The sequence below is a fragment of the Sardina pilchardus genome, chromosome 7 (assembly GCF_963854185.1).
Source record: "Sardina pilchardus chromosome 7, fSarPil1.1, whole genome shotgun sequence".
NCBI lineage: Eukaryota > Metazoa > Chordata > Actinopteri > Clupeiformes > Clupeidae > Sardina > Sardina pilchardus.
The window spans coordinates 15298158-15320745 of NC_085000.1; the positions used below are offsets into that span (position 1 = coordinate 15298158).

General features: G+C 39.7%; 1 protein-coding gene across 2 annotated transcripts; it reads left to right on the forward strand.

Annotated features, from left to right (window-relative positions):
- Positions 1-1617: 1617 nt before the first annotated feature.
- Positions 1618-21624, forward strand: LOC134087389 (zinc finger protein 341-like). 2 transcript variants are annotated; one of them, XM_062540847.1, is made up of 15 exons: positions 1618-1707; positions 3897-4007; positions 4089-4279; positions 8067-8216; positions 9943-10158; positions 10338-10503; positions 10622-10712; positions 10860-11071; positions 11482-11690; positions 11844-12052; positions 17153-17249; positions 18431-18563; positions 19027-19138; positions 20068-20138; positions 20508-21624. In XM_062540847.1, exons 1-15 carry the CDS (start codon positions 1674-1676, stop codon positions 20981-20983), a joined length of 2478 nt encoding a protein of 825 aa, XP_062396831.1. In that variant the 5' UTR covers positions 1618-1673; the 3' UTR covers positions 20984-21624. The 2 variants fall into 2 exon arrangements, with proteins under 2 accessions (XP_062396831.1, XP_062396833.1); XM_062540849.1 differs by lacking the exons at positions 1618-1707; positions 3897-4007 and adding an exon at positions 6821-7161 and having other exon boundaries at positions 4172-4279.
- The last annotated feature ends 964 nt before the right edge of the window (positions 21625-22588 follow it).

A 22588-nucleotide genomic window follows, 5' to 3' on the forward strand; every position in this document is an offset into this window, starting at 1 on the left:
TTGACATTTGGAGCTACATTTGGAAATGGTTTCAAATTAAAAGTTGACAGTCGATACAATCAATATGGTATGAGGCTGTCAGAAAGTGTCAGAAAGTGAAAACCTGCCTAGCCTTCTAATAATGGTAGAGGAGAACATGTAAAACCCTTTGAAGTTTATGACTAAAATACTACCAGGTTATCAAAACCAAAACCAAACAGGGCTATTTGAGTTTTGGATACACAATGAACAAAAAATGATCATTGAAATATGTAATTGTTAAAGGTAGCCTAATTTGGGGGGTGGGCGTGTACCCATGTAGGGGTGACGCTAGGTGTTGATTGGGTGTTGCTTGGGTGTTGCTTGCTTCTTTAAGAATGGAAGAAAGAATGAAAGGTGTGTGATACAATGTTATAAATAGGCTATGTTATTGTTATTACCTTTTGGTGGCGCTACCAGCACAAATCAAACTTCACTCCCGTTGATGAATACACAAACGCTGCACACATACGCTACGCTATGGAGTTTCTGGGCCACACCCGGGGCCAAGCCTTTATGCCCGTGTATTCACTGTACCATTGGATACGTGTGCCAAATTTCATGAGTTTTCACCCATGGGAAGCACCCGGCATCACAATTCATCATATTTTAGTGAGTGTAAAATCCCAATTATCTCACTTCCTGTTGGGTGTGTCTAATGCATTGTACAACAAAAGTTTTTCATCTTGGGGAGATACATACACCTACTAAATTTGGTGTGTGTAGCTGAAAGTATGCCAACCAGGGGGTTGAGTCACATAAGGGGGCGCTAGCGAGTCCCTGGGCCATGCCCAGAGCCATGCCTTTGTCCCAGAGTAGCGGGCGCTACGACTGACACATGTCCTAATTCCAGTTTTCGACCACGGGAACCATCTTTAAAAAGGCAAAGTAAGGTGCATAAAAGGGAAACATAAAACTGGTTCCTAATTATAATGCTTACAAAAACAAGTGTGTGTGTGTGTGTGTGTGTGTGTGTGTGTGTGTGTGTGTGTGTGTGTGTGTGTGTGTGTGTGTGCATATCTTTCTTATGTTTGAAATGTACAGGCAGTGGGGTAGGCTATACTACGAAGCTTTTAACAGTGTTGCGCATACAAATATGCCACTACTATGGACGTGCGTATAATAAAAGGCTATCTTATTCATTGGTCTCAAAAGGCCTGGACGTTTTTCATGAATATTCTCTTATCAAAATGTCCTGCAGGATTTCAATCATTGTTTGGAACCAATAGGAATTGGAAATTGGACATAGGAACCAGACATTGTCCATTATAGAATCCTGTAGCATATAAATGTTGCTATTGAAGTCCTACATGATTTTGGTTCCAAATTCTGATTGGAATCCTATAGGATTTTTGACACTGACGACACTTTTTGACATCCTTTGGTTGATTTGACACTAAATGTCAATATTTCAGCTGGGCTCCTAGGCTGAAATCATTCAGGAGGTCCTGAAGAAGTTTCATGTAAAATGTGGTGCTTTTATCACCTCGGTAGGCTATATTATTTAATATGTGCACTAGGTGGACTAGAAGCCTTGCAGAGTAAAATCTAGAATGATTGTGGAATGTAGTAGTGGAATGAAGCAGAAGATGGCAGCAACGCAAGAATAAGGATGCTGGCTGCCGGAAAAAACACTGAAAGGAGAGGAAGATGAGATGATGGCGCAGGCTGTGTTCGAAGTCTTGGAAGGTACAGTTGTAACCTATATTGCCAATTCCTGTCCAATCAAACTGCTTTAGGACAACCGCTCTCAGCTATAGGCTATGTTGTGCAAGAACATTGTGAAATAAAATAAATTGTTATCGTGGTATAGCGAAATCGTAGCCTAGTAAGTAGGCTGATCTTGCATTATCTGTTTGTCTGTTTGGCTAAACACAGTGTAAGGGAATAGCGTTTAAGAGGCCGTGAGGAATCCTTTATCCGAGATTGCGGACGCGTCCCCAAAAGGCGGATAAGCAAACGTGGGTTAGGCTACTCAAAAGTAACGGTATTGTATGCCTACGTGCAGCCACATCCCAGCCATGACAGCAACGCAACTGACCCAACATATGTTGACACAAGGTAGACTCATTTGGACGTTGCGGCAACAAAATAACTTCACGATGTTACCCGTCTAATGTTCAGGCGACATTGCAGCAACCAGAAAACGTTTAACGTTAAGCGATCTTGCAGCATTCTTAATTACAGCTTCTATCTGGGAGGATCTGCAAGCTCTACAGTCCTCTTTTGCACCTACGTAAAGTTGGCACTTCGTAGGCCCTATGATGACAATATGAATAGAAATATTTTGTCTCGAACAGTGCAGACAAAAACTGTCTTAAAGAAATTAAACATGAACCCCATTAGTAACTGGAATAGTTTGTGCACATTTGTGAAGTCAAAATAAACATTTGTGCAGCATTATTTATGTTATAAAGCGTAATCTAATTGACAAGTGACGTCACTCAGCAGCCAGCATAATCTGTGCATATTTGTGCTGTCAAAATAAATATCTGTGCTATATTCTATTCAATATCTGTGAATTAAGGCACACTGTGTGTGTGTGTGTGTGTGTGTGTGTGTGTGTGTGTGTGTGTGTGTGTGTGTGTGTGTGTGTGTGTGTGTGTGTGTGTGTGCGTGCGTGCGTGCGTGCGTGCGTGCGTGTGTGTAAATAAGCTAAACAGTGATGTTTATTGTAAGACACTGTGCTTAATATGCTTGTCACTTGCAGGAAACAATAACGTTTTTACCTGTAGATAGATGACATGGTTAGCTAATCAGTGCTAATGACATTATATATGACACCAGGTCAGCTATTAGAGACCTTCATCATGCTGTTGAATGATATGATAAGCTTACCTCAGAGGTGAGAGTTGATCACATGACATGATCATGAGACATGATCAGTGTTTTCATAAGGGAAAATATATATATATTTTTTGGTGATCAGCACAGCATAATAGCCTTCTAATGTCAGAGAAACATGGAGTTCATGCACAGCAGCGTAAGATTTATTTACCACGAGGTAATAAAGCTGAAGAGGCTCTGCAATGTACTGTACTTAATGTTTATTTGTATTACCCTGCTACTTTCATGGCACAACAAATACCCTTTAAACATGCATGCAGGCCCATATACCTATCTCCATTCTCCATACACTTGCCCAGTACACGTGTCAGGGCTACAGGGTGGATGTCATTCAGCTCTGTGGATCATGGCTTTTTGTCAGGCACGGTGCAGGTGTGCAAGAAAAAACGGAATAGTTTAGTGAAAAGTGATGTCAGCTGAATGGAGCATACTTTTAGAACCTGTCCACTTTGGAGGGGCAGCTGTGGCCTACTGGTTAGGGCTTCGGGCTTGTATCCGAAAGGTTGTCGGTTCGATCGCCGACCAGTAGGAAAAATGTGGGCGGGGGAAGTGGCTGCTCTCCCATGCCCACATCTACGGCAGAAGTGCCCTTCAGCAAGGCACCTACTGTAACCCCTCACTGCTCCCGGAGCACCGCTATAGCAGGCAGCTCACACTGCTCCGGATTAGTGTGTGCTGTGTGTTTCACTAATTCACGGACAAATGCAGAGACCAGATTTCCCTCACGGCATCAAAAGAGTATACTTAGGCTACTTATACGTAGACCTTCGGGTGCAGGTGCTTTATGGGGGGTTGATTTGGGGGACAGCAACTGTCTACCCAAGTGTTGTTAATCTTATATAAAAAAATCTATTTGGTATCGTTTTTAGTATGATGAGTGGCTAATATTACGAAACAGGAAGGAAACCTCATCTAACCAGCAGTTTCACAGAAATGTGAAAACCCAAGATTGCCTTTGTTTAAGTGTCAACCTTATTAACCTTGTGTGTTGCATTCCCCGTAATTTGTACATGCATTTTTTTGTCATGAAGGAATGGACAACCAAACTGTTTTGGCAGTTCAGTCTTTGTTGGATGGCCAGGGTGGCATTGCAGATCCAAACACCCAAAGTGCACCAAGTACTGCCTCCATCCAAACAATGGGTGAGTTTTAAACTTGACTTTTTTGCTTTGCTGTGAATCACTTGATCTAAAAAATTGTCAAATAACCTGTGCTTTTCACAGATGATGATGATGTCTTCCTTTGTGGGAAATGTAAGAAGCAGTTCAACTCTCTACCAACCTTCATGATCCATAAGCGAGAGCAGTGCCAATCCAGTTCTTCATCATTGGCCTCTGTATCACTGGCGTCCACCATCTCCTACGCAGCGCTCTCATCTGTCAGCTCTGTTCCACATATTGCAACCAACAGACAAGTAAGCTCACCAGATGGAGTGAAAAACTGGGGAACCTTTTGTACTGTACACTCAAAGATTCAATTTCATTTTAAAGAAATTGAAATCTAACCAAGTGTTATTAATCTTATATTAAGATAAAACATTCTGTATCTAATATTTTTTTTAGAATGAAAAGGCTTGAATAGCGCTCTCTCAAAATATTGCTTTGACTTAATTTAAGAAGACTTTGACTTATTTTAAGGAGTCTTATCAAGACAGATTTGTTTAACACACTGGCAAAAGTTTGTTTTCAGAAAGAAATGTCTTAAAATAAGTCAAAACTTTTCTTAAATTAAGTCAGATGATTGCACAAGAAGGCACTAGGTACATCTCTCTGAAAACAATATTAGCTAGATGTTAGATAGATGTTTTTTTTATGTTGATAGAACATTAGATTTGATTAGATAATCAGTTTTTGCAGTGTGCTAACTCATCTAGTCAGATTCAGATTCATACTGTACTTTTATTATCCCCAGTGGGCAATTTGTTGTCACAGTCTATACATACATTTAACAAAAAAGAAGACAAATTCACATTGCACTGACAACACAGTTCCATCAAACGAACAGACAGACATTGCTACCTCCTCGCCAGATTGTTGAGAGCAGTGATGGCAGATGAGAGAAAACTTTTACCAAAGCGTGTTTTCTTGTGGTTATTTGCGTATATCGGATACCAGAGGGGAGGAGTGTGAAGCATGGGTGGAAGGGATCATGTGCTATGATCTGTGCTTTGTGAGTGCTGGCCGTGTCAACAAGGGCTGGTAGATTGGGAGTGGGGAGGCCAATTACTTTGGAGCATGTGACGGTGATTTTCATAAGCTTGTTTCTATTGTTACTGGGCAGCATGGTGAAGGCTGTAGGCTACATGAGAAGTGATTCAATGACACTACGATATAGAAGGAGCAGAAGGCGGGGTTGAACAGAGAGGGACCTGAGTGTGTGGATGACACAGAGTCTCTGTTGCAGCGTTTGTGGATGTCTGTGGTGTGTTGGTTGAAAGTCAGCTTGTTGCCGATAGTGATGCCAAGGTATTTAAAGCAATGCACTATCTCTACTGGTTGGTTGTTAATGTGAATGGGGTGAGTGGTTTTGCGGCAGGGTTCAAATATGAGTTATTTTGTTTTTGTTCAGGAGGAGGTGGTTGTCTGCACTATGATACATGAGTATGCAAAATACAGTTCTACAAAAGAAAGTGAAAATATATTACATTTTACTGAGTTATTACATAATTAGGTTTTAAAAAGTTGTAGTTGACTGATATTTAGCAGAAGCGACACAGACTTGCAACGGTGGGAATCAAGCCCAGTTTGACAGATTGTTGATTGTGAGCCAATTGTTACCACTAAGAAGTCAGATGGCGTACATAAACACTGCAGGAAAATTAAATCTAACCAAGTGTCTTATCTTATATTAATATCAAAAATTAATTTGGTATTATTTTTTATAATCTTTATATATTATAAGAGACTTACACTCTCTCTAAAGATCACTTTGACTTCTTTCAAGACTTTCACTTAAGGAGTCTTATCGAGACAATTTGACTTAATGCACTGGCAGACAAATGTGCTTGTTATCAGGATGAGATGTCTTAAAAGAAGTAGGGCTGTCAAAATAACTGATTAATTTAGATTAATTAATTTGAGATAAAATAACTGCTTAAAAAAATGAACGCAGATTAATCGATGACCTTTGACCCGGAGCCATTCTAGTCAGTAACCATTAGACCGTAAAATGGGGAGACGAGAATGTGCTGCCTGGATCATTGATTGGAACATTTACTTTACTACTTTACTTTACTACGGCCTGATGGTGTTAAAAAGAAAGTGTTGATTAAAACAAAGTTCTCTGCAATGTCTGCAACACAGAATTTGCATATCACCGGAGTTCGTCAACTCTTAAGTACCACATTACTGCAAAGAAATAGTGTTGACATTGCGATTTTGCGATTACATTTTATATTCGATTAATTTAGATTAATTAATCACAGAGTATGTAATTAATTAGATTAAACATTTTAATCAATTGACAGCCCTAAAAAGAAGTCAAACTCTTCTTCTCTTCGTCAAATGATTTTGTGAGAAAGTGCTAGGTAAGTCTCTTTATACTGAAAAGAATATTAACTGGATTGTATGATAGATTAGATGGGCAGATTTAGCAGTTAATTTACTATTAAAAGTGATCGACTAAATAATTGTAACAATTGCAAATGTTCATGATAACAATAACCAACAACCATAAAAATTCGTACACTGTAAGTAGAATTCATTGGTTAGATACAAGGTCAAGAAAGTCTTCACTATATTCTAAAACTATCACTACCGTATTGCATTAGGTCAATCATTCCACCAATGAGGAATCAGAGAAAAAATAATCCTGACTGTGACCTCTTAGTTTTGTAATAGAATCATTGGTGTTGTAAGTTGTTTACTTTCAGTCCAGTTCTGTCAGTATTAGCCAATGGGACATGATCCAATCTCCATGATCTGAACCAATCTCCAATTTCTTATGGGCCTTACAGTTTATAAGGGCATGCTGGGACAACAAGAGTTGCAAGAATTCCACAGCTGCCGTCCACCATCAGGTTTCGAGAGAGGTTACCAGCAGATTCATTCAACCTTGCCGATGAAGTGATGTTTTCAGACAAGAAGAGGTAGCCGTGGCCTACTGGTTAGGGTTTTGGGCTTGTAACCGAAGGGTTGCTGGTTCGATCCCCGACCAGTAGGAAAAATGTGGGCCGGGGGAGTGGTTTAGCACTGCTCTCCCATGCCCACATCCATGGCTGAAGTGCCCTTGATAAAGGCACCTAACCCCTCACTGCTCCCCAAGCGCCGCTGTTGAGCAGGCAGCTCACTGCTCCGGGTTAGTGTGTGCTTCACCTCACTGTGTGCTGTGTGTGTGCTTCACTAATTATATACTTATTTCAGATTGTCTAAAATAAAACATACTTATTGCGATGTGCACTTACAGTGTAAGGCCCATAAAAATCCCCTAAGATGGGTGATTGGAGAATGGTTCAGATTGATCTTCATCATTGTCATCTTGGAATGACTTCCCATTGATTACCACCATATTGTATTCAGCTTCAGAGAATATGGTAATACAACCCCTGGCAAAATTATGGAATCACCACTGTTCTTTCAGCTGTTTTATTTTTTTTTAGGCAAATCACTTTTTTTTTTAACAGACGAACATTTTGGCTTTGTGAAACATCCTTAGGATGAGTGATTCCAATTTTTTCCCTCTACATAATCTGGAAAAATTAATTTCCTTTAATTATTACAATTTCATTCATTGTTCATTTATTTGAGCTACTGTATGTTTCATTAAGCCATAATGTTTTTTTGTTTTTTTTTTAAGTTTATTTTTTGGGAGCTTTTATGCCTTTAATGACAGGGCAGTGAATGACAGAAAGTGAATGGGAGAGAGAACAGGGGTGGGATCTGGAAAGGACCTCGGGGCGGGAATTGAACCTGGGTCGCCGATGTACAGTGCCAGTTGTGCCACAGCTCAACACACGCCAAAGCCATAATGTTAATCATTTCCCATCTGTTAAATAAAAATAGTTTTGAGTTTTGTGTGATTTGCCTTTTTTCCTAAAAAATAAAACAGCTGAAACAGTGGTGATTCCATCATTTTTGCCAGGGGTTGTACATCTTGTGAAATACGTTTTGAATATACTGTATTTTTGTGTAAAACATGCATTAAACACACTTTACTATTTATCATGAGACCATTTTTGTTTTCTCTTCACCTATCTGCATTAGGTCTCTACATACATAACTGTTCCTCAGTCCCCTATTACACACACTTTCGTCCAAGGGAATGTTCTAGTGAGTGATGAAGTTCTTTTATCGGCTATATCAGCCTTCACATCAATGGATCCACCCTTGTCCACGACACAGAACTCAACACAGGTGAGCTCAGCTTGTCAATTACATCTTAACCCTTTACAGACTGCACGGAAACATTAATTTTTTTTCAGACTTGATGCCCTTGCGGCACAAAAAGGCTCATTGTGTAGCCATGCTACATGACAGACACAATATACCCGCCTACCTCTAATCAGAAGAAATACCTTTCAAATGGTATACAATTATAATTAACACACATCATTTGTAAAAAACAAAACCCATGAGCATACTGTACTGTATAATATACAGTTATACAAGTGTATACAAGTACTTTATAATATAATACAAGTTTATCAATGTTAATCTATTTCCCCTCAATTTCTGTTGAGAATGGACAAAAAATAGAGTGTATGAGAGATTCACAATATTATTCTCTACTACTAAAAAACAGAATCAATGCATCACCTTTTGTTCAAAAGTTATAACACATTCATTAGGCCTTTGCAGATGGTGCAAAAAAATAAATTTTTCATACTTAATTGAGACATAAAAAGGCTTATTGTGTGGCCATTCTACATGGCAGAGATAAAATATACCCACTGTTGTAATCAGGAGAACTAGCCCTTTAAAATGGTATACATCATAGTTCATAAGTTTGAAGGTAATCTAGACCATTTGATGTATATTGTAGATATAGTGTATGAAAGCTAGTTTTGTGTTCTCAGTGAAAACAAAAATCAGGCGTGAGGAGGAGCGATGGACTGACAAGAGAAAGGGTTATTCTCTGCTGCCTGGGTGTTGCTAGCGCCAGCTGTCGGCGAGACCGTAATCACTCATGAACTGTTTTATGATTGAAGTGGATTGCCAGATTAGTTTGTTTCTCGAATTATCAGAATGGTCTATTGACGTGTCTAGGACAGTGTTGAAAGCTCCTGCAATTATTTCTGGACAATTGGTCAGGTTTGATATAGCAGAAAAAAAGGACTGCAAAAAAGTTGGATTGTCTGAGTTTGGACCATATGTTTCTGTCGATTGAGATATTAATGATAATATAGCGCCTTTCAGGGCCCATCAGTGGGATAACAACTGATTTTAGGGTTGAGGGAGGGTGAGAGTGGGGCGGTTCTACCATGATGTGCCCCTGAAAGCCCCTCTCCCCTCGGACGCCTCGGCCCCACGCTCGGGTTAGCTTCCTCCATGGTATGGGCCAGAGCAGTCAGAGGAAAGAGCTGTTGAGCCTGACCCAGCCCAACTTTATACCCACCCCCTCTCATAACTATAATATACAGAACCACGACTCACAACATTTCATACTATCCCAATCCTACTGATTTTAACGCGTCATACTGTCTTTATATGTTTTATGTTTTTTGTTTTCACAAGCTCTGTCCAGAATTTCAAATAATCCTTGTACACTGAATGTTTCATGTCTTTTACACTTAGTTGGGTTATGTAAACATTTGTATATCACCTATATGGCAAAACTTAATAATAATAATTAAAAAAAGAACTCTGACAGTATTTAACAGTACAGGCAGTATGCAGGATTTATAAAAAACAGAATATAGTAGTCTTGATCATAATTTTTCTTGATGCATCTTTACAAACTACAAATCATTGTATTTACACAATCGTAATGTGGGTCCTTCAAATATCTACACAAAGCAAGCTGTGCTGGGTCGGTGTTTGCATGGTTTTGTATGTATTTGTAGGTTTGTAGACAGAGTACATGTTACATGTTACTGTTACATGCAGCACTAATGTGCGCTCCATTTTTCCACCTGCACAGAACACTCTGAATATGCATGCAGGTGGATCATACCTTCAGCACCAACAGCAGCCAACACATTTGCTTCCTTCCAACCAAACCCAGACAGCATCTTCCCAGATGCCATGTAACAATGGCAACTCAGTTGTCCAGGTTTACAGTGCCTTGCCACCAGTAGTAGGTGGAAGCGGTGGTGAAGCTCAAGCCATGGGACAGCAATCTTTCCCTCCCACTCAGGTATGCCAGCTGAAGAAATGCAAACTTATTGACAATGCTATATTTCAGGCAGCGCATCATTTCATTGTCAAAATTATTTTTTAGAATCAGCAGTTGTTAAGAATTTTCCTCAGGTTTACTCCTCCAGAAAAAGTTAAATCCGTATTTTCAGTTAATAACTGAGTTTGTGTGTCCTATAGGTGCCAAGCCAGTGTGTGGAGAGTCAAGGCTTTACATCACCTCCAGTTTACAGTTTTGGGAAACAGGCATCAAAAACATGTATCAGTGCAAACCTGACTGATTTGTGTAAATATGAGAAAGTAATTATTCCCAAACGATCTAGAAGGACCAAGAAAGACCAACAAGGTACTACTTGGGAAGTGTCATTGATTCGATATACACTCAATGCAGACAAAACATTTGACAACATAATCTGTCTTATCTATCTATATCTATATCTATATCTATATATTTATTGCAACAGAACAAGTAAAGGGGAAGATTCAGAGGCTGAAATGTGATTTCTGTGAAAAAGTCTTCACTAAAAATTTTGATCTCCAGCAACACATTCGAAGGTAAACAATGACAATGCAAAACAAACAAACACTGCCTTTGAGTGGATGAAAGTCATATTAGCAAATTTGCAACAAACAGTTAGATGAGAGCATTGTAATTCCATCACATTCTCTTTAAAAGTCTGAACAAGTCTGTTCTCTTTGTAGTCATACAGGTGAGAAGCCCTTTCAGTGCATTGTTTGTGGCCGTGCATTTGCACAGAAGTCCAATGTGAAGAAGCACATGCAAACACATAAGGTTTGGCCCAGTGGCACAGGTAGCGCAGGCTCCCGGCTCCCAATTGCCATTAAGGTGGTACCCCTTTGCGGCAACCAAAACCAAGAACAGTCTGAGCAAGAGGATGACGGAGAACAAACTGGTAAGTACAGATTTGTAACAAATGTTGACAATTACCCCGACATCCAAAAAATGAGAATAGACAGAACATTGCAGTAAATACCTTATAGTGAAGACATTGACATAATGATTACAAATTGGTTTGAAATAGCAATTTTGTTCTTGATCAATTCTGTTTACAGTTTGAGTCTGAACACCAAATCGTTCAAATTGAACTGTTAAAAAAAAAAACATGTTCACCACGAACGTTCGCCACCGTTTTTGAACACACCTCTGATCCCTAACTGCTCCCGGGCATTTCCATCAGGATCAATGATAGTATCTCTATCTAATCAAGGTTTTATTGTTCATGTGAAGGGAATAGATTGAGAGAATTGTCTCGTGTGAATACACCCCTTGAGTGTGGTCAATCATTGTTTGGTTTGGTTGTAGGACAATCAGAATATTTTGTGGAGACTGCTAAGACCCACTGTGAAGGGCATCTTGGAGTGGATCCTGGGGGTGGACATAAGCCAGAACCCCAGGTTAGAAACAAACAGATCATTGTCATTGACAGCTCTTACCAGTGTCAGTTCTGCATGGGGAAGTTCAACACTTACTTTCGCCTGAAGTCCCATATGACTCAACACAAAAATGAACAGGTAAGCTTCACCTGCCTATATGCTACATGTAGGTAATCTTTGTAGGCCATTTTATTTCACATAAACAGAATGGTTTTCCTGTAGTCTGGTGTCCACTCTACACTGGCAGCAAGTGCTCTGACAAACGTTTCTCCTTTGATTACGTCAATGTAGGTGTACAAATGTGTGGTGAAAGTGTGCTCTCAGACGTTTCAGAAACTTGACTTGTTTCTTGAACATATCCGCACACATCAGGATCACCTCACTTACCGTTGCCACCTGTGCAGTAAGGTGTTCTCCACACTGTTTGAACTGGGAGTGCACCAGTACTCGCATAACCTCTGCCCTCAGAGGAACCAACGCAAAGAACTGACTTTGTACAGGTGAGTTCTGTTGATGCTCAACGGTGTTTTTTGCCCCCAACGGCACCTTCCAGGCAGCGCTGCCTGGAAGGCACTACCTTTACCCTATTCCTAACCCTAACCCCCTAACCCCCTCAACCCTCATCCTACCCTTAAACTGAGGGGAGTAGTGCCTTGAAGGCAGCACAGCCTAAAAGGCACTACCTTTACCCTATCCCTAACCCTAACCCCCTCAACCCTCATCCTACCCCTAAACTGAGGGGGAGTAGTGCCTTGAAGGCAGCGCTGCCTGGAAGGCACCATTGAGGGCAAATAATACCAAAGACCTCTGTTGATATCTAATCATTTCAAATAGCACGATCCCCCGTCTTCGCAAAATCATGGGTGGTGGGCTATAACCTCATTTGTTATTTCCATAGCCCCAAAATATCACTGTTTGGCTATAATAAAGACAAAATAAGGAAACCAATTGGAGTTAAATAACTTAAGTATGTCTTAAATTCTACCTATTCATAACAGCACATACTGCAGATTCATACAGTACATTGGGATTAAGGCGAGACACGGCAGTTGAAAACATTGTTTTTGTGACCTCCGGTCAATTTCGAGATTTTGTGCTAGTTTGCTACCTTAGCATGTATTCTACCACCCTACTACAACAACAAAGTCCGATTTGCACATTTAGGTGTTTATTTCACGAACTTTTGTGTGCTCGCGCCTATGTATTTCTCCACATTTTCTCAAAAGTTCCCATTCTAAAATGTCATGTACTCCCGCGAACGTGATCCAAATCATATCGTGTCTCACACCGTTGGAAAGCCCTGCTCCTCCTGCATAACGCCATGCAATCCAAATATGGACATTTCCTTTGTATTGGCAACCAATCGCGAAAGTTCAAAGACGAGTCTAAGCTGAGAACGAATCTCATTGGCTGTGTTTTAAGGCTGTTTTCTCAAAACTAGTTATTTGCGGTTTTGAGTCATTTTCCGGTAGATACTTCTCAGCCTCTGTAGCACCTATCTATGGAAGCATATGAGTTCCAAAATTCAAATGAGAATACATTCTGCAATATGCAATTCTAAAAGACATTACATTATGCAATTGCTAATTCATTATGCAATTTAATATTACAATTTGCAATACTTTCTTTCAAAATGCATTTTAATATACAAAGTGGCAATGCAATCATCAAATCAATTTGATGTATTTTGGTTAAACATTTTAAAAGACATGGATTGAATTGCATTCCATTTTGCCATGGTACTTTAGTCTCAAAATTCAAATGGCAATTAATTTTGCATTTCAATTTTCAATATTCAGTTTCATCATTTAATTGTCAATTACTTTTGCAATTTAATGTTCAAAATTCAATGTAGAATTTAATTATTTTTTAATTTTTTTAATTTTTTAATTGTTTTTTGAAAAAGTTTTAAAAAAAAATATTGAAAACATTTTGAATATTTTTTGGCAAAAAGTTTTGCCCGGTTTGCAGAAATAGTGCCCCCGTTATTGCATAGCACTTTGTCACGCTCTTTGTGTCTCAAAATTCAAATGGCAATGGCAAGCGCGATTCCAAAACACATTGCAATCTGTCAGTCTCTCATCACCCATGGCGGGAACTACGTCACGTCCGTGTTTATCTCTCATTGGTCAGTCTTCTCTTTAAGGCGGGTCTTGGGCAGGGCGGGTGACGGTCTCCAGGTAGAGATTGAAGAGAACACAAATGAGAAATTGGCGCTGACAGTAGCCTACTGTTGGAGGTGATGGACAAAAACAGTCGCACAGCTACTGAGGGAGGCAGGCGTGTGTGTGTGTGCGTGCGGAGACCTTGATCCGACCGTACGCCACCCCCTCCAGGAGCGTGTATCAGGGTGAAGCGTGAAAAACAGCACACGGGTAGCCAGGGGGGGAGCTGAGGGAGCTGGCAGCCCAGGGCCCTGGAGCTCATATCTGGGTGGAGCGTTTGCTCCTCTCAGCCGGAGGACTGCTCCAAATTAACGACCATAGACAGTAAGATAGGCTACTGACAGGGCTAACACAGGGCTACTAACAGGGCAGGGCTGTTAATGACAGGGCTACATCGTTTCATTCACACTCACAGGCACTCCTGGTCTGACCACGACCGTCCAGCTGCAGCCTGCACTGTCAGACCGGTCAGACCCCCTGCACAAAGCCTTCGAGGCTTTGCCCCTGCACGGTCAGATCCGGAAACGAAGCGTATAGTCACGTCCTGAGATATCGATGGCTTTGCCCCAAACGAGGAACGTGCATCGTTCTTTTCACAAATACACCATATTTTTGGCCCCAGCCGTGGCGCAACTGGCTGGGGCACCTGCACTGCACGCCGGCGACCCGGGTTCGATTCCCGCCCCGTGGTCCTTTCCGGATCCCACCCCCGCTCTCTCTCCCATTCACTTCCTGTCTTTCTCCACTGTCACTGTCAATAAAGGCATAAAATGGCCAAAAAAATATACTTAAAAAAAAAAAATACACCATATTTTTAAGCAAATAAAGTTGCTTACTTAAGATTACTCAGCGTTTTATCAACGTTTGGACCGCGAAAATATTCTCACTGCACCGGTAGGGACTCGGTTGCGAGACTCGGTGAGACGTGATCCCATCCCACTGGATTGTTGTTTGTACTAACATCCAAAACTATAACTGAAAAACATCGACATTGACGAATGTAATACATTTGTGCTACGTTATAAAAATAAAACGTAGACACTGATTAAAAGATGCACTTGCTAATTTGTGCTTCATTCTGTGCCCGCTGCACTGTCAGGACCTGAAAGCAATTAGTCACTTGCTGAGATATCGATGGCTTTGCCCCAAACGAGGAAGTAGTTTTTCAATGATCGTTGATAAGAATGTAGCACAAGCAAGTGCATCTTTTAATCAGTGTCTACGTTTTATTTTTATAACGTAGCACAAATGTATTACATTCGTCAATGTCGACGTTTTTCCGTTATAGTTTTGGATGTTAGTAGCCTACAAACAACAATCCAGTGGGATGGGATCACGTCTCCCCGAGTCTCCCAACCGAGTCCCTACCGGTGCAGCGAGAATATTTTCGCGGACCAAACGTTGATAAAACGCTGTAATCTTAAGTAAGCAACTTTATTTGCTTAAAAATATGGTGTATTTGTGAAAAGAACGATGCACGTTCCTCGTTTGGGGCAAAGCCATCGATATCTCAGGACGTGACTATACGCTTCGTTTCCGGATCTGACCGTGCAGGGGCAAAGCCTCGAAGGCTTTGTGCAGGGGGTCTGACCGGTCTGACAGTGCAGGCTGCAGCTGGACGGTCGTGGTCAGACCAGGAGTGCCTGTGAGTGTGAATGAAACGATGTAGCCCTGTCATTAACAGCCCTGCCCTGTTAGTAGCCCTGTGTTAGCCCTGTCAGTAGCCTATCTTACTGTCTATGGTCGTTAATCTGGAGCAGTCCTCCGGCTGAGAGGAGCAAACGCTCCACCCAGATATGAGCTCCAGGGCCCTGGGCTGCCAGCTCCCTCAGCTCCCCCCCTGGCTACCCGTGTGCTGTTTTTCACGCTTCACCCTGATACACGCTCCTGGAGGGGGTGGCGTACGGTCGGATCAAGGTCTCCGCACGCACACACACACACGCCTGCCTCCCTCAGTAGCTGCGCGACTGTTTTTGTCCATCACCTCCAACAGTAGGCTACTGTCAGCGCCAATTTCTCATTTGTGTTCTCTTCTCTACCTGGAGACCGTCACCCGCCCTGCCCAAGACCCGCCTTAAAGAGAAGACTGACCAATGAGAGATAAACACGGACGTGACGTAGTTCCCGCCATGGGTGATGAGAGACTGACAGATTGCAATGTGTTTTGGAATCGCGTTTGCCATTGCCATTTGAATTTTGAGACACAAAGAGCGTGACAAAGTGCTATGCAATAACGGGGGCACTATTTCTGCAAACCGGGCAAAACTTTTTGCCAAAAAATATTCAAAATGTTTTCAATATTTTTTTTTAAAACTTTTTCAAAAAACAATTAAAAAATTACAAATAATTAAAAAATAATTAAATTCTACATTGAATTTTGAACATTAAATTGCAAAAGTAATTGACAATTAAATGATGAAACTGAATATTGAAAATTGAAATGCAAAATTAATTGCCATTTGAATTTTGAGACTAAAGTACCATGGCAAAATGGAATGCAATTCAATCCATGTCTTTTAAAATGTTTAACCAAAATACATCAAATTGATTTGATGATTGCATTGCCACTTTGTATATTAAAATGCATTTTGAAAGAAAGTATTGCAAATTGTAATATTAAATTGCATAATGAATTAGCAATTGCATAATGTAATGTCTTTTAGAATTGCATATTGCAGAATGTATTCTCATTTGAATTTTGGAACTCATATGCTTCCATACCTATCTACACCAAACTTTCCAGTTATACACTTAACAGTATTCTGAAGACATTTACAGAGGGATTTGTTAATACATCATTCCTGGCCTGATTTATGTGACATGTTAATCAAAAAAGCATGGCAAAAATCGTTTTTTTTTAAGGCTATGGACAGTATATTTGGATTTCCTAGGCAATGAAAGCAGATATCCTGAAATCCTTCTGTAATTTTATTGTAATCTTGTTTGTAAACAACATGAAAGAATAATTTTGCACCTGGCTTTATCATATGCTCAGATCTATCTACCGGAAATATATGCAAAATCATGCATATTTAATGAGATAATGCCTCATTTGCATAATTAAACATACACATTTCAAAAACTTGTAATACATTTTTTTCTCATACTTGTGTAAGTAATCAACTGAGGAAGTTTCATGGTGATGCCTATTATTTAAAAATTTTACCCTATTCAACTGTAGTGTCTCGCCTTAAGCCTCCATTCTGAAGTGTGTAAATAAATAATATGAACACAATTTTCTTTTTCCTTCCACACTCACAACTCTTAAGGTTTGCCCATTAGAAATATTTGACCTGGCAACATTGTGACCAATCACTGTCTGTGAAATGGCAAAAACAAGAAAAAAAGCTAACATCTGTGTAAATCTGTCACAAAGGTACACCCAGTGTAAACCTACACCTAACCTACTTGCTTTTTTTGATTTGTGTGTAATAGGTGTATTAAATGCCAGAGTAAATATTCAACACAGGAGTCACTGGAGCAGCATCTTTTAACGGCCTGTCATAGTTTCCCCTGTCCACATTGCCATAAGGTAGGTTTGAAACTTTGCTTTAAAGGGCTAGTACTTAAAGGTGCCTTATACGAATTTCTCCCATCAGAGACATAACTTCCAATTCACACCAAAGATCCGTGTGAGACGAAACCATAGACAGGACGAAACCGCTGCAGAACGAGTTGCAGTGGTGTGAATTAAATGTTGTACATCGTTGCCAGCTGTTGCAAGTCATTGCAAAGCGTTCACCATATCTAGTCACAGTTGCAAGGTTTTAGAACAGCTCATCTCCTCGTGAATCTACCAAGATGATGGCCCAGTTCCGGACTCCTAAATAGGTGTGTCAAAACAAACTTTTCGCATTTAAAAATAAGCAACGTTTCGACCCTACTGGGTCTTAGACCCTGATCTGATGTGCACACAGCTATACTCTTCATAAAATACAATTTCATATCTTACATCGCTGAACATAGGGAAATTCAGCAGATGATTCCAAGGTAATGTTTTCCTCTGTTCTCTGTCTGTCCCAAAGTTTCAATACTTTTTTCGTTAGAGAGCAATGTCAAATCAATTTAATGTTAAAAATAAATTGTTTTATTTACCTCCGTCCAGGAGGTTTATGTTTTCATCGGGGACCAGCCGGCGTTTGCCTGTTTGTTTGTTTGTCTGTCTGTCTGTCTGTTTGTCTGTTTGTTAGCAAGATAACTCAAAAAGTAATGGATGGATTTCGATGAGATTTTCAGGGAAGGTCGGACATGACCCAAGGAAGAAACGATTACATTTTGGGAGTGATCCGCAATTCCGTCGGGAGTCCGTCGGCGTTTATGTATTTAGCTTAGTGGTGTAATGGCATGGTATGGCCACGTGGTGGCGATCTGAATAGTTTAGGTTCAAATGTATGACAACTAGGGATGCACCGATCCGACTTTTTCAGTCTCGATACCGATGCCTGGGCTCTGCGTATCGGTCGATATCCGATACCAATCCGATACCATTGTTAACTAGAAAAGCACTCAGAGAGCGCAGCTACCTCCGCCTGCCTTCTTCTTCCTAGGTCGTCATACATTTGAACCTAAACTTTACCTTAATTACCTTTTTTTTATAATGTAATGTGTGTTACCAATATGTGTATAAAATGTCCTATATTACTGGTGGGCAATGTCAAATTCATCAACATGATCAAATGTCAGTGAAATTCAAACTTAATTTTATTACTGTAGGTGTTCCCCTCTGAAAGGTACTTCCGAAGGCATCTTTCAACGCATGGAATTGGCGGATCGTACAAGTGTAAAACCTGTAGAAAATACTTCAGAACAGAACACTACCTCAAACTACACTCTCTGATTCACTCAGGTATAGTTGCAAATTCTGCAATATTTTCCTTTCCTTTCTTACTCTCTCTGTGTGTTAATGTATCTTGTGAACACAATCACACAAAGTTTTGAACAAACAAATGATAGTAGCCTATCCTTTCATTGTCACTTAAACTGTCACATGGCATCATTTTACATAATGAATCTAGCACTGACCACAACCTTCTCTGTTTTTACTATCCTCCTTCTTCCCTAGGCTAATTTTTGCTTGAACTGTCATTCTATTCTATGTGTATAGTACTTATTGCTGAACAGTCCTCATCATACTGTACCTTGACTGTTCCTATTTTGTAAACTGATAAAAGTGTCAGCTGACTAAATGGAAATGCTCAGTACTGTAAATACATGCATTGTTTGACAGTGCTTGATGGGATCAACTCAAACATCAAAGTGCATATTCTCTGAATGCAAGTAAATGATTGTGACTGTGAATTTCCCAACAGGAGAAAAACCATATAAATGTTCAGTCTGTGAGGCCACCTTTAACAGGAAGGACAAAGTGAAGAGGCACATGCTCATTCACGAGCCCCATAAGAAATACAAATGCCCATTCAGGTGAGTTCTCTATGGGAAAAGTCTGTTAAGTCCTGTTAAGTTCGAATAGAAAAATCTCTAATATGGACAGGGGAATATGAGTGGATTTTCCACAAGTATCTAACCACTCACTAGGCAATCAAAAAATAAATAGCCACCCAACAGCCTATCAAAATAGCATTGGTTGTATCCAGGTAACATTCCTACCATATTGCTATGCCCATCCATGCGTAAACACACAGAGTGCAGTCAAGTTGGAATTGGAGGAGCCAGATCTTCATTTTGATAATTTTAACGGAATTAGAACTGATGTGGGGAAATATAGCCAAATTTATGCTGAATTATTATTTTGATTCAAAGTAATCTGATCTCTCAGTTTTGCAAAAAGCAAAAACGTGAGAAAATAAACTGTTTTGGCTCACATTCTAAGCTATATTTCCATATGATGGAAGGATGATTTTTAGTGAACATGAGAGACAATAACACCAATGGACTTGCACTTGGAATGCATTCATAGGTGTAATCCTTGATGTAATGCTTTGTTAGTCTACAATTTACAATTTTCTCTCTTTCTTTTTCCCTGTCCCTGTCAGACACACAAGCACACATCCAGACATATGTTTGCATGTTGTAATATTAATGGCAGACATGGCATTTAATGACAAATCTTTGGTCTATAAAAATGGTCTAATGCCTCTGTATTTCGACTCTTTGAACTTTGTACACACAGAGTTCCATCTCTGTTGAAGTCAATTTGACATCTTTCAGTTGTTGCTAATTATCAACAGTTGCTCATAATTACTGGAACATAATGAATAATTTTGTGGATATTTAAATATTGACATGATTTGTTATTAACACATACTTGTCTTCTTTAATATTCAGATTTGATGTGGTAGGAATTAACCTGTAACGAGCTTAACCTCTGTTTTCATCTTATTCTCTGCCAGGAATCATGTGGGCTGCAGTAAAGAGTTCAACAGAGCTGACAAGCTGAAGGCTCATATATTGTCTCACTCTGGTAAAGAAACAATGCCAATGCCATGTTATTGCCCACATAAAGTACTGGCCCAGAATTCAGAATTTCACATGTAGAATCAGAATCTTTGAACGTTTCCAAATGTAATGTAATTCAGCATGGAATGACTAATTAGAATTTCCAGTGACCACACATCACTTCTCTTCTTTTCATTATTATTATTACCACGGTATAACAGTTTCTTCTCATAAGATGGAATTGCTTATCTTATTCCACCATTACAGTACCATAATCAACACATATTTGTAATGTTATGGCTTGCCAAGAAGACATGGTTTTAAGTCTATAGCCTAGTATCATTTCCCAGCATCAGATTCCATGTTTTTTATTCAAATGTCTCATCTTTTCTAGGTATTAAGCCCTTTAAATGTCATTTCTGTCAGAAGTCCTTCAGCCGCCGAGCCCACCTGATTGAGCACCAATGTTCACACAATGACAATTACCGCTTTCGTTGCTCTACATGCAATAAAGGATTTACAAGACAGAAGTACTTCAGTGACCACAATTGCCCTTGTCTGACTAAAAATAATTCAGATGAAAAACTTAAAGACAGGAGTCTCAACAAAAGGATGTTGGTCCCAAGTTGGAAGACTGAAGGTCAAACTGAGATGGTAAATTTAGTGACAGAAGATCAAAGACAACACAAAAAACTACAAGAAATCTTCGACAGTAAAGATGTTAACAGCATCATCAGAAACATGCCAGTCAAAAGCACAGGGAAGAAAAGCAAGGGTAAGGAAGATGCAGAATGTACAGAGGAACATATGTGTGAAGGAGGAGCAGGATCACTGTTGTTGACACCTATGTTTACAGAGAGTGTTGATTGAAGTTTGTGACATGATGTGACATACCAGTGTCACAGTTTGCCATTAATGGGAAGGACCATGTCAGTCTGAGTGTATTTTGCATTTTTATATATTTTTCGATAATATAAACTCAGTTTACATAGCATGTTATGTCACAGAATGAGATGGTATCACTGCAAAACATTTGGTGCTGTATCGCAGTCCAGAGTCTGAATTCTCATTGTTGCACAGACAGACGGCACTAATTTCACAATTGGTGCTTTCATTATTCCATGTTCTTAATTGTACAGGTGCTTTTCAAAAAATAAGAATGCTGGGGAGAAGGTTTTTTTTTTCTTCCATAATTTATTTCAGAAAGTTCAACTTTAACTTATTCTAGATTCATTACACATGGTTATGGTTATAGTATTTAACAGGCGCTTTTGTTCAAAGCGACATACAAATGATTCAATGATTCAATTTAACAGTAAACAATTTAAAAGTTGGTAATACTACATAAACAAAATGGTTCTCCTAGACGATTGACTATTGTTGTCAAAGTTGGTATACATGATGTTGAGATGTTGGTATTATCCTGTCTTGTAGCAACGAACCTAACACCTTTTTGGACAAATCTTGGCTACACTTTCCATGAAATAAAATCAATGGTTTTGCCCAACCAATGACACAGAAAACACATCTCTCTATGTCTACACTATTCAGTGAGTGACTGTGACCACACACCTCCTAGACAATAGATCTGAGGTAATCATTTCCCCCCAAAATTGATCATATGATCATACTGTAAATGTGATCTCACAGGGGTAAATGGCAAGTATAAACCATAAATGATCTCTATATAGTTGGTAATTGAGCTAAACTAAACATCTTTTATGTATTTTAACATAAATTGTTATGGCTGTATTGATTTAAAAGCCTATAATGTGGTGGGTACACCAGAGCTGGAAACATCTGCTGTGTAATAAAAATATGAACATCTTACAAGGGTTAAAAGAGAGAGATGGAGAGAGAGTGAGTGTGTGTGTGGGAGAGAGAGAAGTTGAGTGTGTGTGTGTGTGTGAGAGAGAGACATTTACATACTGTACACAGTGTTCAAAGTTAATTCAGGAGATCAGCTACAGTACATTCATCCTTTTGGGAACATCCTTTATTGAGTACTACTCTTTGAAGAGTATCTGATCCATCATTACTCGTCATCTCTATTCTTTCTCTTTTCTTGGCTTAAGGTATGGTTTTAAAGAGTTGCACAGTTGTTATACACATTCAAGAGATAGAAAAAAAAATGTGTGCGTTACCAAATGAGATGGACCAAAACTGTGCTATGAATGGCATTGTGTGAATGCAAACTGTGCCAAGACTTCCCATCTTTGAGCGCAGTGCTTTTGCCTCATCACGTCAACTTTCTCATCAGACATGTTCAAGTAGGCTACTGTATATCCATTGCGTCAACTCCGAGTAGATGAAAGTGATTTCAGTGTCATGCCTATTTTGACTTTGTTTTGATTGTCGTAAGCCTTGCCTCAACAATTAGCAATATCTAGGTTTAGACTATGAAGCATAGCCTACAGTGCCAGCCAGACTTTCGCAAACCCTCTGTGTAGCATGTGAGAATATCCCCAAACTCTC

Bases quoted from the DNA above. Each gene is read 5' to 3' on its own strand.
- LOC134087389 (XM_062540847.1), top strand. From the start codon at position 1,674: ATGATGGCGCAGGCTGTGTTCGAAGTCTTGGAAG. The intron at 4,280-8,066 runs GTAAGCTCACCA...TATCTGCATTAG, and splicing joins ATATTGCAACCAACAGACAA to GTCTCTACATACATAACTGT. The intron at 17,250-18,430 runs GTAGGTTTGAAA...TTATTACTGTAG, and splicing joins CCTGTCCACATTGCCATAAG to GTGTTCCCCTCTGAAAGGTA.